Source organism: Micropterus salmoides, unplaced genomic scaffold (genome assembly GCF_014851395.1).
Source record: "Micropterus salmoides isolate LMB-PRFRI ecotype aquatic unplaced genomic scaffold, ASM1485139v1 Ms_hic_scaffold_1, whole genome shotgun sequence".
NCBI lineage: Eukaryota > Metazoa > Chordata > Actinopteri > Centrarchiformes > Centrarchidae > Micropterus > Micropterus salmoides.
In genome coordinates, this window is record NW_024040040.1 from 19,422,447 (window position 1) to 19,440,016 (window position 17,570).

At 40.9% G+C, this 17,570-nt stretch overlaps 1 protein-coding gene across 1 annotated transcript in view; it reads left to right on the forward strand.

Annotated features, from left to right (window-relative positions):
* Positions 1-3,839: 3,839 nt before the first annotated feature.
* The window catches only part of LOC119904997 (fibronectin type III domain-containing protein 5-like), a 38,982-nt gene continuing 25,251 nt past the window's right edge, over positions 3,840-17,570 (forward strand). Inside the window, exon 1 of the mRNA XM_038721654.1 lies at positions 3,840-4,643. Coding sequence (XP_038577582.1) covers positions 4,556-4,643 — 88 coding nt within the window. The 5' untranslated portion in view covers positions 3,840-4,555. The remainder of the gene's footprint in view (positions 4,644-17,570) is intronic.

Below are 17,570 nucleotides of genomic sequence, written 5' to 3' on the forward strand. Positions count from 1 at the left end.
TGTCATTCTAGGGAATGATCTGGCTGGTAGTCGCGTTTGGGATTCCTTCCTTGTTTGTAACCTCACCCTCTCTTTCAGAACCATCTGGATGTGTTCAGTCATACCCCATGTTGTCCACAGCTACTGGTGGTGAGTGGTCTACAACCAGAGCAGCACAAACATCTGAGTTCCATAAACCTCACAAGAAATTGAAACACTGGTACAAGTCTGAACGTCGCAAGATTCCTCCACAAGACCAAAATGAAACACAGGCTATTGTGAAGCCTTGTTATGCACACGGGTTTGTTAGCAAAGTTGTGCACTAGTGCCAGTATTTGGGGTCTGCCGCTGGGTTTAGAGCCTCATGCTTTTAATGTGTTTGTGTTTCCAACCTGTTGGTCTTCCATTTCCTCTTAGCTTCCCTTCAAGCTCTTAAAGTTGCTTCTCCAGTTGAGGGCGGTGCGGACTTGCCTTGGAGAGACCAATGGGAATGGTATCAGTTTCAGTATTTTTGATAAGGGCAAAATTTGTTAAATGTTTATAGTTAAATTGGTGTTTTCCGGCCGGGGTTCCGGTGGGACCCCGTTTTTTTTATGGGGGGGGTGACGGCCCCTCTGCAGGGTTCATACAGCTGTTGGTGTGCTTTCAGGTCTCCAGGGCTGCAGACCTGGAGACCGGGTAATCAGTGGCATGGCCCAGTGTGCCCCATGCATATAAGCCAGAGCAGCACTCAGTCTTGTTGGACCTCCTCATCTCATGGCTACCTTTGTTTGTTTGGTTTCTTGTCTTTGTTTTTACAGCACAACATCCATGCAGCACATATTCACTCATCCACTCCCTAAACTACTGACTTTACAGATTCTTCCTACTCATTGGTTTCGCTTACTTTCTTAATAAATTACTTTGTTATTTTGTCTACCCATGTGTCTCCCGTTTTTGTCCAGTCCATGAGCCAGGCTGTGACATGACAAACAACCCTTATGCTCATATTTATGCCTACCGGCAATTTAGAGTGACTAATTAACCCGCATGTCTTTGGACTATGGGACGAAGCCGGACACAACCGCAGAAAAGTCACGTGGACACGGGGAGAACATGCAAACTCAAAACAGCATACTGTACACACACTTAAACCCTGCTTAGAATTTGTATGCAGTATGGAATTGGGACCTGGCCTGTTTTATAAACTATACTGTGTATTTTAAATGTTGTGAGGGACTTTATTACTCAAACAATATTGTAAACTGCACTCGTTAAAAAGTTAATGTGTGTTCTTTTTGAGTTTCTGAATGTCTTTGGAGGTTCATCCACTGAGACATTTCTCTGGATACAGCATTCTTTTGCAGCTGACAGGAGTATTTCATACCTACACCTGTAACACTGTATATGCATTAGACACCCTTTCCTGACACAATCCATACATATATTTTGACACAGGATGATAAATCTGCTGCATTTCGAGATTGTCACAGAATTCTGTTGCAGCTTCGCTACAGAAATGTTAAAAACAAGTGTTCTTTCAACATGAAAATTTGATTTCCAGTTCACCCCTTTGAAGAATGTAAAGACATTTTGGTCCCATTTGATCCCAGAAAGCCAACAGAAGAAACTTGCACTGCCTTTGATTTTGAATCAATATGTAGTGTCAGAAATGTCAAACTGTATGATTTTCAGTGAAATAACAAGTGTGGTACTATAAATGGGTACAAAGAAATCAGAGGCTGAAACGAAAGCTTCAACCCAAGATTAATGTTGTTGAAAACAGTCAATGCTGCCCCACAGGTCTTCACAAGGACTTTATTAAACGGGTATAGTGCAGCATAGTATTTTATTTTAATACCGTTACTGGGACAAATGCCAGTTTACACCATGGAAAAGGCTTAACAGAAGGTCGGGAGCCATATCCTTTATTTATAGAGTAGGTTTACAAGCAAGGTCAATATCCCCAATTTTATAGACACATGATGAATTTGCGCGGGGGAGGCAGAAGTGGCCAGAAGAAAACGGTTACTGCAAGTTTAAATAAACACAGCCATGCCAGCAGCTCTGTAAGACCAGAGGTGGAAAGTAACGAATTACAGTTACTCGTGTTACTGTAATTGAGTGTGTACTTTTTTAGTTTTTATAATCTGTAATTTTACTTTTTACTTAAGTATGTTTTGAAGTATTGTTCTTTGCTACATTTTAAATGTAAAAAGCCTGTTTGTGCGTGGCTCAAAGAAAGGACTGACTATGACTCTTGCTGCGGAGAGTCACATGGATCATGCGTAACACAGGAGCATCAGACTTCATCTAGCCAGAGGAAACGATCACAGACCGTCCGCAGCAAGAGGTAGTGGACAGGGCCAGGGAGAGGACGTCGCGGAGGGGGCAGTCGCGCTGTGGACGGTGATTGTACCCTCCCTCTGAAGTTCGACACTTCTGTTTTACGCATTATCCATGATTATACGGAAGATTTAGAAACGAATGGCAAAAATAGCATGACATGTCTTTTTAAGAAGAGCCAAGCTCCCCTGTAGTTCGCACCCTGCTTGTATCAAGAGTAGTTGGTAAAAGAAGTTTTTAATAGTTTAATAAGAGGCTTTGCTCAAATTAGCCAAAAGACATCGGTGCATTAGCAACCTGCTGGTAACTACTTAATTATGCTTAGACCTATGTTAATACAAAATGTATTATGCTCTCGCCTATAAAGTCCTATTAAAATGACCACCTGTTAGAATGTAACCTAAACGGGGATATGACTTCATATACAGTCCAGTGTTTCCCATTTTCCCAGCCCAGTGTGGCCCTTCAGTCTAATCTGTTTCACCACAATTTCATTATGAAGCAAAAACATTCACAAAACTTCTCATAATAATATAAAAGGTCTCTAACATTGTTTTGTGCCATTTCTTTGTTAAAGTATCTGTCAAACAAACTAAAATGTGCCTTTGTGCCCCTTGTGTGCAAAAAACTGCGATTTAATTAAATAAGTATAGTAAATATAAAATAGCATAGTAAAATTAAGTTATTTTATGAGGTTAAAAAAGTAACGTTTACTCTGAGTAAATTTTAAATTAGATTTTTACACAAGTTACTTCACTTGTACTTAATTAAAAATTCATCATTGTAAAAGTACTTTTACTTAGGTACAATAATCCTACTTCCTGTAAGGCTGGACTTATGCACAGCTTCTAGTGTCTTGCGCTAACATGGATGATATGTAAGGCTATTGAAATGGTTACAATGTTGGTTCATCTTGGTTTAGCATGTTAGCATGCTAACATTTGCTAATTAGCTTTACATTAAACACAAAGTGCAGCTGAGGCAGTCGGTTTGAAGATATTGGACAAAATGAAAGGTTGACCTGATGATGGTACTAGATAGTCACAAAAGTTATTACAGGTCATCTTCTGGGTACCATGAATGTCTCTACTAAATTACATGAACACCATCAAGAAGATATTTCAGTGAAACGGTGAAAACTTTGACCTCTTTCATATTCATCCTCTTGGTCAGCACAAAATGTAATCACAATCATTCAAATGGTTCTGATATTTCAGTCTGAATCAAAGCTGGTTATGGGAATTGTTTGCAACTTTCTCTAAGGTAAAACATGAACATTGATTCTCAGTTTATGGTTACTATCTTTTAGGTATATTGTGTGGTATCACACTATTGTAAATTAAAAGATTATTTTAATCTAATACTGCAAAGGAATGTATTTGTAATCGATTTTCAAAATCAACAGCTGCCGCCTAATAACATGCAGGTAATTCAGAGTGATTAAATTGGCACCCCCATCGTTTCTCTCCCTCCTTCATCGTCCTCCTCCTCCATCCTCTCTGTAGTGACAGGATTTGTAACGTCAGTCTCGGTGCTGAAGGAAGCGCCGTGCCTGCCTCCTGTGTGTGTGTGTGTGTGTGTGTGTGTGCGTGGTTGGCTGGAGGAGTTACCACGAAGCTCCTGCAGACAGACATTTTCTGATCCACCGTGCTTCCCATAATCTGTCAGATTAAACCAGCCCTCTGGGTGAGACAGACCACTTTTGCGCTCCTGCATCTCAAGCCTCCTCGGGCGCCTAAACATCACCATTTTCTCTGCTTCTTTCAGTCATTATTTATTGAAATCCTCAACCAACGCCGATTTTTCTTCCCTCTTCTTCGTCAGCCGGACCCGCCTGCCGCGGAGAAAGGCGAATTTCTGCGTCTCCGGCTGACAATTTCACGCAAATTTGCCGGCTGGCGGAAAGGGTCAACTACCTGTTAGCTTCTCTCCAGACTGCGGGATTATGCGGGCTCTGCTGCGCATCTGACACCCAGGCAAAGGGACTGAGTGTCGCTTCATTTTCATTTAGCGTATTTGAAATGCTGCATACCTACTGACCTACTTTGTCCAAGTTGGGGGTAAAACCAACGCAGGAGAGGAAGCGGCGCAGGTTCTTTTCATAAGAAGATGGAGATGATGTGGAAACAGTGGTGACCCTGTGGGGAAACTTCCAGTAAAACGCAGGAGAGTTAAGGAGGGGAAAGGAAGAACAGACCGCGTGCTGAAGAGCCAGAGGGGTGCGTGAGTGTGCGCGGAGACAGAGAAGGTTATGACCGCGTCTCCTCACCTGGACCTCGGGCTGCTGCTGCTGCTGCTGCTGCTGGCCTGCTGGCAAACACCGGGGATGGTCGGAGCAAGTAAGTCTGTGTGTGTGTGTTTGTGTTTCACTGTCAATGTTAATACAAAACATATTATGCATGTAATGATGCATGTTTTGTACCTGGTTGTGATGTATTTGTGTGTGTGTGTGTGTGTGTGTGTGTGTGTGTAAAAGGTGCGTTATTGGCATCAAATACAAGCTCTTTCATTCTGAAAGCAAATTCAATAAACCAACTAAAATGACAGAACTAAGCATGAGAGAACATTCAAGATTACATTGTAAAAACACAATATTTATTATGAAATTGCACCATGCTTCTGTGTAAATTTATTTGTCTCTCCAACAACCTCACTCAAAAATAAGGTATAAGCATGCCTGATGGAAAGAGGAATTATCCTTTCTGTGTAAAATTAGCAGCAATAACAGAACAAATAGGCAATAACACCAGTATGATGGTAGGTCAGGTGTTTCTAAGGGGACACTGTGACTTCATCACTTCAAGATACTTGATCTTTCTATGATGAGTGTGTTTTTGTTGTTATTGACCATCTAATTCTTTTTTCTCCAGCAAACAAAATTAGACAATAAAATATACTGCATTTTGGACAAAAAAATCCTAATTTTCAGTGTTCATGGTGCACGTTGCTTGATCTTTTTCTTTGTGTATAGTCATTTTTATTTCTTGGTTTTCATCAGAAAATATGTATAAAATATATATATATAAAGCATAGGCATGAAAAATTACAATGTATATTGTCTCTTGGGGAAAAAAGGACAAAATTATGTTTCTCAGTGCAAACATCTCCTATCTGTGTATTTTTCTTTGCATTGATTAATTTTACCCCAACACCTGCTGTGGTCCAGCCAGTACAAACTCGTCATGTGCAGGCAAACATTGCTCAAAACTAGATAACGCTATTTTAAATTCTAGGAGGGATGCCGACATTTCCAAAGAAACTAAACGTGTCAGGCTGAATCTTGGAGAAACCTGTATAAAACTATAAAAAAACACACCCATGTGTCTTGGGTTTGAGTATTTCCCTCAGTGTAAGCATCATCATACTGTATAGCTTCAATGAAGAGTTAGATTAGCTGATGTATATGTGAGACTCTAAAACGGTGGGGAATAAGATCCTTTTAACAAACTTAAAGCCAAACTTAAAGCCACTTAAAGCAACAAAAGAGTATCTGTATGTTGCACACTGTGTTAAAATAGGAAGGTGCTTCATCCAGGTACATGACAGCAGCACAGCCTTACATTAACGTGTTGCTTCAGCTGTTTGATTTGGGGTGAGTGGGGGGATTCAACTAGACAAACAGCTATTGTAAAACTGTCTACCCCCTAATTGAATGTCTATCAGGGAACTGAAATTTCACAGCAATCTTTGACTTTACTCTCTCTGACCTGTTTAATTAGCTGTAGTAGGGATGCACAGGCACTGAAATCACCCAAACCACAAGTCAGAGTCCTGCTCTCTTTGGCTCTTTACCTTCATACAAGGTTAAAATCAAAGCTGCCTTCGGCAAACAAAACCAAATCGACGTGCTTCCCCTTAGCTGATTACCAAGAGGGAAGTAATCTGCATTTATGAGGCCCTGTATTGATTTGGCCAATGAATTGTGCCTTTTATGTTTCTCCCACATGGCCCTCACCTTCTCCTCTCATGACATAAACATCTCATCTTCACAGGAGCTCATCAACCACGCTGCATGCTGCTGAGGATTTTCATTCATGAAAAACAACCTGTTCAGCATTAGCATCAACATAAATCAGTACAAAATGTTACCGATGACAGGAAGAAAAGATTTATGCACACATAAATAATATCCAATATTTGAGGATGCAAAGATGGAAAATGTGGGTAGTTGAATGTTCAGGTCCATTTAGTAGCTGTTCTGGAGCTTTCGGTTGCACCACAGGTGTTTGCTCCAGTTGTCATGTCAAGATAGTACATTTAAAACGTGTAAAACATACAAGAATAAAAGTTCAGTTTCAACTTTTTAAGCCATTAGATTTAGTCTTTAGGCTCAGAGCATCCATTTAAACACCTAAAATTCTAGCTTTTGTGTGTTTCAGTGGTGTGTTTTTGTTATTTCTTGGGGCATTTTATTCCTCCTTTATATAGCATTAGTGGAAAGAGGACATGAAATGAGAGAGAGAGCTGTAACAAAGACCCGTGGCTGAATTTTGGACCAGTTATGTTGCTGATATTGAATTATATTATATGAGCTTGACCCTGAAGTCACACGTGCCCTTAGTGTTTCTTTTGACAAATCAAAGACTTTTAAAATCTTGGAGTTGAGTGTGTTGAGTGTGTTCAGTCGGTAGGGATTTTCAGTCCCTACCAACTGAAAATTAGGTTTTAGGGCTCAGGCGATGTAAGATGTGCGTCACAACATCTGCACTGGTATTTTCAGGTCAAGAATGAATCTCCATGCTCGAGAAGATACATTTTTGTAAGATCTGTTTGGACTGAGGCCAGACTGAGTTGTGTTTTCTTGTGTTGTATCTCGCTGCTCCCAGATGGAAACCTTGGAAGTGGATGAAAAGCTGTTCAATGTCAGCCTAAAAATCCTACAAGGGTTTTTGGAAAAGAACTCAAAGAATGAAGCTGAACCTTTTGCAGCACGATAGGGATCATAAAAATGCACCAACTGCGGCCACAGGAGTTCTTATTTAAATAGGAGCAAGGTAAAGTGCTTCCTTATTCATGCAGGGAAGAGTCTCAGTCTGCACTGCTCTGCTCATTGTTGGTTGTTATTTATTCTCTTTGCTCACTCTGATCTTCCCTGGTAACCTGACGATTTCAATGATTCCTGTATCTCCTTTTTTTATTCTATCTGGGTTGTTTTAGTTTTGCATCATCACTGCCATGTTGCTGCTCAAACATTCAGCAGAACTCACTTTGATGGGTTCTTGTGAGACGTAACTCTTCCTGACCGGCAGAGGTCTAATTAAAATGCACAGTTAATTGCTGACATTTCCAGTCATTATCCAGTTCAAAAATGCTGTTGCATAATGTGGTCATTAACCAGAAAAGGATTAACAACATTTGGATGACAGAAAGTTGCACAAGAAATACAAATCTTATATATCATATCATGTCTTACTTTTATATTATCATATTCGTGGTTATCTTTCTGAACAGGCCCAGGGGCCAGAGGTATCAGGGACCCCTGGGCCAGAGCTTTTCTAGCCCCTCTGTTTGAAGTGACAGTTAACATTTGTTGAATCAATCAACAATCAAACGACTACAGAGAGAGAGAAAATAAGTATAAACGGACTCAAAACGATTACAGAAAGACCTAAAATGACCACAGAGAGAAACATGCGGCCACTAAGAGATGCAAAATGACTGAAGAGAGAGAGAAAACAACCATAAAGAGGCACACCATGACCACAAAAAGACATCAAATAACAACAGAGACAAAATGACCTAAAAGAGAGATAAAAGGAGGGATTGGGGCCTTTAACATGTCTATGCTTATTGTCTCATTATCCGTCCATGATGATACTGTATCTTAATCATTATGTAAAGGTTGTTACTGTATCTCGAGGTTGCGAGCACAAACACACAGACGTTTGTTCCTTGACCTTATTGTAACCTGAACCCTAATACCAAGTCTTAACCCTCAAAAGTGGGGTCCTCAAATTTTGTCCCCGTAGTGACACGAGTCCCTATCAGTAAGTGTGCATTCAGATTGAAGTCCCCACCGGGTTATAAAAGCCTGAAGCACACACACACAAACAGAGTGGTGGGAAGCCATTAGCCAGATTAGACTGCATGAGTCTATTAGCAAACTGTTACTTTACTGTGATTTACTGTTAGCTCTCGGGGCTGGGTCGTACGTCACAGACTACTCCAGGAGAAATTATTTAAACAACGGCTGTCACGAGGCTTGTTGTTGTTTATGACAGACACAGTCATTGTAGTGTTGAAAGGGGCTTCAGAGAAACAAGAAATGTAAGCTTGGTGGAAGCGTTTATCCGTCATGTATACTACAATATGAGAAGGATCAGACCACTGGGTGCGTGCGTGGTGCGTATGCATCCATGTTTTTCCTGAACTTCTGAGGACCAAATAAGAACAGAAAGATGAGGGAAAACCTCAATACCTTTTGTCATGAATGCTTCTGTGCCCACAATAAAAACGTTCTTAGACTGTTTCTGAAGGAACACAGACTCAAAACAACAGTTTAGGTTCAGCTATAATTTCTCACCAGAGGTCCAGGAGAGCCAGTTTCCAGCAAAGAGCGTATATGAAGTTTAATGCAGATGTATTTATCTGAGCTTTAACTTTTATCTTACACATGTACACATGTGAGTGGTTCACACTGTTTCCATTGCTGCGTAAACCTGTCAACATTTTTTAACTGTAAAAAGTGTAACAAATGTAAATTTTCCCAGTTTAGGGTAAAGAAGAAGAACAGACAGGGATTGGCCACCTGGCAATTCTGGCATATGCCAGAGGGGCCGGACTATTTGTTTTGGGGTGGGCTGGTCAGATTGATATTAATATCAGTGTTTCCCACACATCAGCTCTACTTGGGCAGCCATTGAGGTATTTTAAGGACTGCCCAAAATATTTGGCGACCCATTTAAGCATTTTGCAGAGAAACACTCAGAGAAACGATCCTCACAATATTTCACAAGCACGGACCAGGTAAAGCAACAGTGAACACTTTGGTGCAGGTGCAACTGGGTACAATGTTGGTTTCGGTTTCGATTGGCTTCCTCATTAACAAGCCTCCTCCGCGCACCCACGGGTGAAAACGGTATCGCGGGTGAAAATCGCAAGTGCTGTGTCATTTCGGCCACTTCATAAAACAGCCCACTGCTGATGGAGAAAGTCAAGAGGGCTGACAAATACAGGGAGAGAGAAAAAGAAAGAGGTAGGGCAAGCTGCTGTGTTTGCAGCAGAGGTGTATGCTCCTTGCTTGTGTGGAAATATTAGAAGTGAAGGCAAGGAGAGCAGAATTAAGTAGGCTAGTGAGTAATGTTTTTATTCATGTGTATTCCAATGTTGACAGCAGTGTGTGAGAAAACATTTTTCTGCAATGTTAAAATCGGCTACTGTGTTCATGGACGTTGCTGGAATCGGTACAGATAGGGACCCCCAGTCTTCTTGTAGGCTGAATGAAAATGCTTTGAGAAAGGTTTACTTGCACAATAAGAAACATGCAATGCATTTTGAATACAGAAGAAACAAATGTGCAATTGTGGCAAGTTGAGGGTTTTTCTCCCTCCCGCCACTATATGGCACTGCACTGGTGCTCTGACAACCGGATGCCACTGCCGTGGTCTATAAGTATAGGTGATGATGCACCTGTGTCAGTCTCTTTCTTACCTGGGTTGGGCGTCTCGGCTGTTGGCGATGGTGATGTCACAGCTGTTATGGACTGCAGCGCAACAGTTTAGCTGGTGGTTAATACCCCTAAACCTGCGGAGTCACCGGTCGGCGTTCTGTATGCACGTCGCGTGCATACAAAACGCCTCAACTTGCTCTCGGTCCGTGTGGTAAGTGTGCTGTCTGCTTGCATGCCAATGGAACTGTCTGCTGTGTGTGGTTAGTAAACACAATGCTCCCTTGATTGTTTTAGAGCGAATCGTTTGCTGTGTCTCGATCTGGCCTGTGGCTGATTATGTATGCATGTCTCTTGTATTGAATCCCATTTGATTGAATATATACCATGCGAAATATAATATAATATAATGGTGCTAAATCTTCCCCTCCCTCCAGTGATCTGCTGCACTGCTGCCTCGGCGGGGGTTTGAACGGAGGCTCGGTCTGTCTTTTTCATGCCTCAGCTTTGGGTGTCGCTCTCTCTCCCCCTGTGGGATTGCCCTCTGCCTGGTCGGCCCAGTTCCGGCTCCGTCTTGGCTCTAAGCGGGCTTGCCGGTTTTAGCATTTCTTTGTTGGTTGGGTGTAGTTATTGTATATTTAGTTATACATTTGGCATTTTGTTTGATTTGCACGTTTTGATTCATTTTTGGTGTGTTTTGCTTTATCTTTTAGCCACTGTATTTTAAATAGTATATTGTATTTTAAATTATTAGGCCCATACTTTAATTTTATCCAGTAATGGCATGCCTTCTTCATCAGTATATGTAGTTGGTATGTTTTTTTTTTTTTTTTTTTGTTAAGTTACTTTTGGTTTGGTTGTTTCTAATTAGTATTTTGTTAATAAAATTATTTGTTTAAATGTGAAACACTCTCTGCCCTGGCCTTATTTCATGCAAACCTGTGTGACCTATCTTTTAATATTATTTCCTAGGGTGAAATTCCCCAGGTGGCATTGTTGGCAACTTATTTAAGTTGTTATTACATATTTAAATAGAATCTCACCCTCGTCCTGCTACACATTGTCCAAGAAAGTTAAGAAATTAGGAGTTTAATGCTCAAAATCTTCTGGGGGAGGATCCCCCAGATCCCCACTCATACATTTTATCGTCGAATATTTCTTCAAAATAGTGTTAAAATATCTTCTCGTCTTATTCTAATGACCAAAGTCTTTCATCTCACCCCTAATCTCAGACTTTGTCACCAACTCTTTACAACACAAACTGAAGCCCTTGCTGTTACATACAGTAGGCCTACTGCTTATATTATCTCACCATCTCTATACAAATGTAGACTAAGTAGTGAATGTGTGTTTGTGGGGATGCGTGGTAAGGTCGGCTGGCGTGGCTACAGTGCCAGGGCTGAATTTTTTGGCCCAGTCCGCCCCAGAGAACAGATGTTATCTCCTAAACATTGTGTTTATGTTCTTCTTAAAATTTCTAATGAAGTGGAAGGATAATATGGTTTAATCTGAGTTTCCACTCTTGTCTTGTTTGCTGAACCTATAGATGATGCACTTTTATCACTGTAAGCTTCAGCTGTGACATCTTGTGAAAATGTTGTTAGATAACTGAGTATTCAAGAGTATTAAACCTGCAGTGCAGAACATTTTGCCCACTTAATTACAAAGACTGTCAGTGCATGCTCATGATGTATGCCTGCTTGCCCCAGGCTCATGAGACATTTCCACAGTACCAGCACAACAATCCATGATTTAGGTCAATGTAATAGCTACATAGCTTACTGACGTCCCTACACAAGTGGTTTTTGGTATTTGTCCATTGCCTACTTTTTTTGACTGTAACCCTTTATTTTTTTATCTAGAACATCAAAAATTTTCTTGTCTTAAGTTTTTCCGCCTTAGGCTCTGCCATACTTCTAGTTGCTGTAGCCTACTCCATTGCCCTGATTGCTCCATAGGCATACATATAGAGAGACAGTTGTGTCATCTCATTTTACTGTAATTTCAGTTCAAGTGGCTTGACAGGCATGCATACATACGATGCAACATTGCCAAATCATAACACCAACTATGTAATCATAATGCACATAAATAAACAATAAGAAATTCTCAATAACAAACATTTTGTCCAACAGTGGATCGTGGAGCTCCCTACATGGCTCTGGGTTGCTCCCCCCGCTTCATCTCTGGAAAAACCAGTCATTGCTGGCTGGTGTAAAATGCATCATTAGTGGTGCGCCAGTGCAGGAATGTAACCACAGATACCAGATGTAAAAGCTTTAGTATACTGTGAATACACAGAGAATTACCTGGCTGTGATAGCCTTAATCAGTATGGTTTGAGCTTGTTTGGCGATGGCTTGGATGTAATGGACGCTCATTTATATGTAAAATTATAGACTTGGAAAGAGGCTTAATGCATCCTGAAATCTTAAAAAAAAAATGTAAATGGGCATAAATAATTGGACAAACCAGCCAAAAACATGATGTACAAACGAGGACATTCAAAAATTGTGTGTGCACGCTCTTACATCCACCTGGACTGCTATATTTCATCATTTAATCAATATCCACATTCTACTCCTCCTCCTACTGTTTTCCCTCCGCCCTCTCTCCATCACTTGCTTTTTTCCCGCTACCTTTCCCACCATAATTGATCTTTTTTCCTCCCGCTCCGTCCATCCATCTCACTTTGCCCTTCGTCTGTCTTTTCTCTCAAAACCGAAAAGACTGAAAATTCACTTGCCATCTCTTGATATCTGCCTGAGATAATTGCTTTCTCTTCATCTTTTATTTTTTGCTCTGACTCATTCATCCCTTGTTCTGTCATATTCCTCTGTCATCCTCTCTCTCTCTCTCTCTCTCTCTCTCATATCTCCATCTCTTTTCCTCTGTCTTCCTGACTCTATCTAAGCCTCCCCTTTCATCTCCTGTCCTGGTGTATATAAGGTAATTGCAGAAGTCTATTCACCGTGTGTGCACTCCATCGCAGCCCTGGCAGATGAAAGCGGTGGGGATTTAGCAGCCGTAACGCGATGGGACTTCAGGGGAATCTTGGCTGTCATTGGCAGAGACAAGGGAACACAGCTTTTCATGTGTTTTTCTCTGTGGAGCGTGTGTAGGTGGAGGATGGGTTTTTTCGGCATGTTTTTACTATTTGTGCTTATGTTTGTTTTTTGGATGTACTCTATTCTCTTCCCTTCATAAAGGAAAATTGCCTCCTTAAAATCCTCCTAAACGTCCTCCTGCGGTATAATGTGTAAATACGTTATATTCAGCCCGCCCTCACCAGAAAAACGGCCGTATTTATGCAGCAGCTCATTACAACGCATATTTACGTATTTGGGGGGGACTTTTTGTAACCTCTTGTGGCAGAAGAAGTCAGGTGATGTAGTATAAAGAACGACAAAGTCTGTGTAAGGAGGGTGGTGGGATGGATGGATCAGTGAAGTGAACTTACATACTTATGTCACATGATGTATGTCATGTATTTGAACCTTACAAAGCCCGTTTCCACAAACTCCAGCCACTGTCAGGCTCGTGGCACAGGACATTAAGGAGGGACAGAAACACCTCACTCCTTACTGACCACTACCTGATCCCACATACACACAATGTGCAATACCACAAACTTACCTCCAGTAGGTGCAATATATAACATGGAATAAGTATTCAGTACACCTGTTGCTGGACTGGTACTTTTCATGTAAGTCATTTTGGGACACATGTCAATCGACCTATTTTGTCATTTAGATATGAGTGTGTGTCGCAAAACTTTGCTACACTTTTGTTTTTCATCTGTTTTTTCCGGCTTTATTGCCGAAACACGTGTTCTATGACAGGGTTTTTGGATTAAAGAGCAGCGGACCATGATCCACCCAGCCCAAACAACTGGAGCAGGCACCAAGGCGTGTGCAGTGACCGCCCAGAGGAGAGGAAAGATAGCTGGGATTGGAGTCATGTTGGCCCAGTTTGGACTAAAGGCTGCTTGTAAAGGTCTGGACAAAGTGGTACTCATGTTGGCGAAGCAACGGAAATCAGAGACTGTTGTATCCACATCTTCACAGAGGCTGTGTTCGAAATGGGTTAAACTCCTGTCTCAGAAGGTGGATAGCGAGGCATCCAGTGCTGTTCCAAATGGCTCGAACATCTCTTCCTGTCGTAAGATGCCTTCAATTTGCCCCCGTAACGGCCAGTTTTGAAAGCAGCATCGATGGTGCTTGATGCTGCCTATTACCCATAAACCAGCGCTGCTGCTGCCATGGTAGCTTTCAAAAACTGGTCAACATGGCAGACAAACATGTCAAATTTGTATACAAATATACGTTTTTAAACGTTTTTAGAAGTTTTCTCGCTTTGATTTTTGAAAAGCTAGCGAGAACTAAACACTGAACTATCATATTAGCCCATGACTGTAACCAAAAAAGTTTGTTCAGTATGATTTCTGAGGCGTCTGTTAGGCATTTGGCTATAGCTGATGCTAAGGCTAGAGGTGGTGTGCTGACGTCACATGTTGCCTTAAGCGCTGCCCAAGAAGGCTGTTCGAAATCAATGTAAACAGAGATGCCTTCACTTGAAAGTTATGCCTTCTGAGGCAGCTGTCTTCTACGGTAGCAAGGCAGCGAGGCAACTGCCTTCCGTTTTGAACACAGCCATAGACCTGCTCCATCAACTTCCAGGATCTAGCACTTGGTGGTCCATGTTCAGAACTGTCAGTGCAAGACTCTGGCAATATGAAAGGAGACAGACTCTGTGTTGGTGCTCAAGATGGACTCTGTGAACCTAATTTTAGACTTTTTAATGTGAAGATGAAACCATATTATCGTCTTGTTGCTGCTGTTTACATTTTCCCCAGAGGCAAATAAAAAAATGCCCTGCAGAATGCTCTGGGTGTATACGTGTATGTATATAGCCTTTGTATATGTAATCAGCAATCTGATTGGTTCATAGTAGTGATATAATGAGCGTATACAATGGCTATGACGTCGAATTCCTTCGCACAGATCTGTATCACTCCACCACGAACAGGGTTTGAGTTATAATCCGAGCTTCATGGGGTTCTCACGCCCCATTTAGCCTACACCTGGTATTAAAATGTGATCTGATACAGATCTGCATTTTACCAGCGGAGATAAATAAATAAAATAATGAGAGAGTGAGTGAGAGAGAGAGAGAGACTTATTACGTGATTCAACATTTCCCTCTCTCACACACGAAAACGCACAAACACACACACAGCAGTCCACTACTTGCCCCAGATGTCTGTGATATTCCAACAAAGTTTAACTTTCAACAGCCTGTTTAAAAGACTATTGCTCATATAGCATAGGGGCTACAGAGAAACAAGAACTGTAAGTCGCTGCACAACAAACGGCAACGTGCAAATAGATATAAATAAATAGTTCTAATAATTCTTGCCTTTGATGTATGTTGCTTAGCACCTGTCATTTGTAGCCTACCAGAAGCCTGGTGGGACTACTTTTTGTATTCATAAAGAAATGTCTGTTGATGAAATAAAGTCAAATTGTAGTGCGTCTGTTAGCCTACCTTCTTTTTGCCATACTTGGTAACCGTTTTATAAAAGCAATAGCTCACTTCAGGCCAAACAACACCCCTTAACTGTGATATAATGAACGTATACCACGGCCTGTTAAGCTATTGCTTAAGTATAAAGCTCATTGTTTTATTTTATTTTATTTATTTTACGTTACCATATATTAATACACATAATCTATCTACAATCTATCTACAATATCTTATCTGTTAAGTTCTGTGTGTGTAGCATGATGAGACTACAAACTTGCATTTCATTATTTTGGTGAACTGGAACACCGAATGTGAGCCAAGCTTTATCACCCAACACCAGCCGACATCAAAATGTATTCAGAAAGAATGTGAAGCACATGTTGCCATTGGGTCAGTACTGTTGAATACTGAAACCAGCCATGCTTTAAATAAATGCAGGAGCCTGCGTTGGTGAAAGCATGTTTCAGGGACCAGTGAGATGTGAAATACTACCCAGGAAGTCCAGTTTGACTAACAGATCTGTGAATTAGAAGGCTTATCAAATGCCAGAACAATACGCAGTCATTTATAATAGATTTTACAACTCTGAAAAGTTATTAGTTTTTGCAACAATGATCAGGTAAACAGTAAAAATATAGCTTTCACAGCCAGTGTACACACTGTAAAGATGTTAGCTGCGAGCTAGCAACCTATGCACTAATCATGTGTTTGTGCAAGTGCGTGTGACAGCAAAGCCTCTGACTGATCTCAGACCTCACCAGGAATAGATTTTTCTTTAGATGTTCATAAATCCTCTGCAACATTTTTAACTTGCATGGTTGCACGTTCACCTCACTTTGTGCAACAAAGTGAATCTCTGTTTATCCATCGCATCTTCTATTGACTTTGTATGCACCTTTAAAATTCTCTTCACATTCAGTCTTAACACACCGTGATTGGTCTAGCTGAATGGGAATAAGTCCCTGCAGCCAAGCTTGTGGAAAGTCCTCACAGAAGAGTGGAGGCTGTTAAAACAATATACTAATGCCTAAAGTTTCAGAATAAGGTGTTCAACAATCTCATATGGTTTTAATGTTTGGGTGTCAACATACTTTTGCTTTAATCTCAGAAAACGCCCCCCCTCTTGCTATGCTTTCATTTACTCTGCCTACACATGCTGAGGGCAACAAGTTCATAATCCTTCCCTGTGCACTGCCAAACAGCATTCTGGGAAATACAGGAAGCCACAAACTGAGGCAGACAAGGCAGACTGAATGAACTTGATGCACTCTCACGTATTACAGTGTTGGTGGATTTTCCTTTCAGTGACTCTGGACCAGTTTTGGCAGGCAGGTCAGCATGTCCTACAAGGAGCAGAGGTTGTAGCTTGCATAATTCGCTGTGGTTAGCTTGTTAGCGTGAGATAGAGCTTGACATTTATGGCCATACTCCACAGAGCCTGAATGGATGCTTTCAGTTAGATTATTTTTTAGTCTGCCTCCAGAGTAATTTTTTGTTTTGGTTGATGCTGCTCCAAACAAGATGGCATTGGATTCAGGAGTCCTTTGTAGACCAAAGGACATGTAAATCATGTCCTTTGGTCATCATGTAAATCAATAGAACATAAGGCAAGAAAACCCCACTATGAAGTGTGGCAGTTATAATAACGTAATGAATACTTCATTAAAATAAAGGAAAAGAAAAGATTGAAGACAGGTCAATTTCAAAAAATGGAACCAATAGAATTCCACATGTTAAGGGACTAAAAATATAGTACAGAGGTGGTACAACTTGTTCCACGATTAATATGGTGGTTAACTATTAGCTAAGTCAACACTGGTGTAATGATGGTGATCTAATTAACACCTTAATATTAATGGAATAATAATGTTTGTGATTGCCACCACCTTAGAAGTAGGATTAGAATTTTTTTAATATTCCAGCAGCCACTCTGTTTTTGAATAACAAGACACTAAATAAAATTGAACTTGAATCATAATGCAGGCCTACTTTGTATGATATAGGCCTATTCAACTTTTAAAAAACTCTTAACATGCAGACATAAGTGAAGGAGGAAATGACATGCACACACATGGGTAATTTGTGTAGCCCAACCCTCTGACCTTCCTGAGTCCCTGAGTCAGCTGTTAACGCTT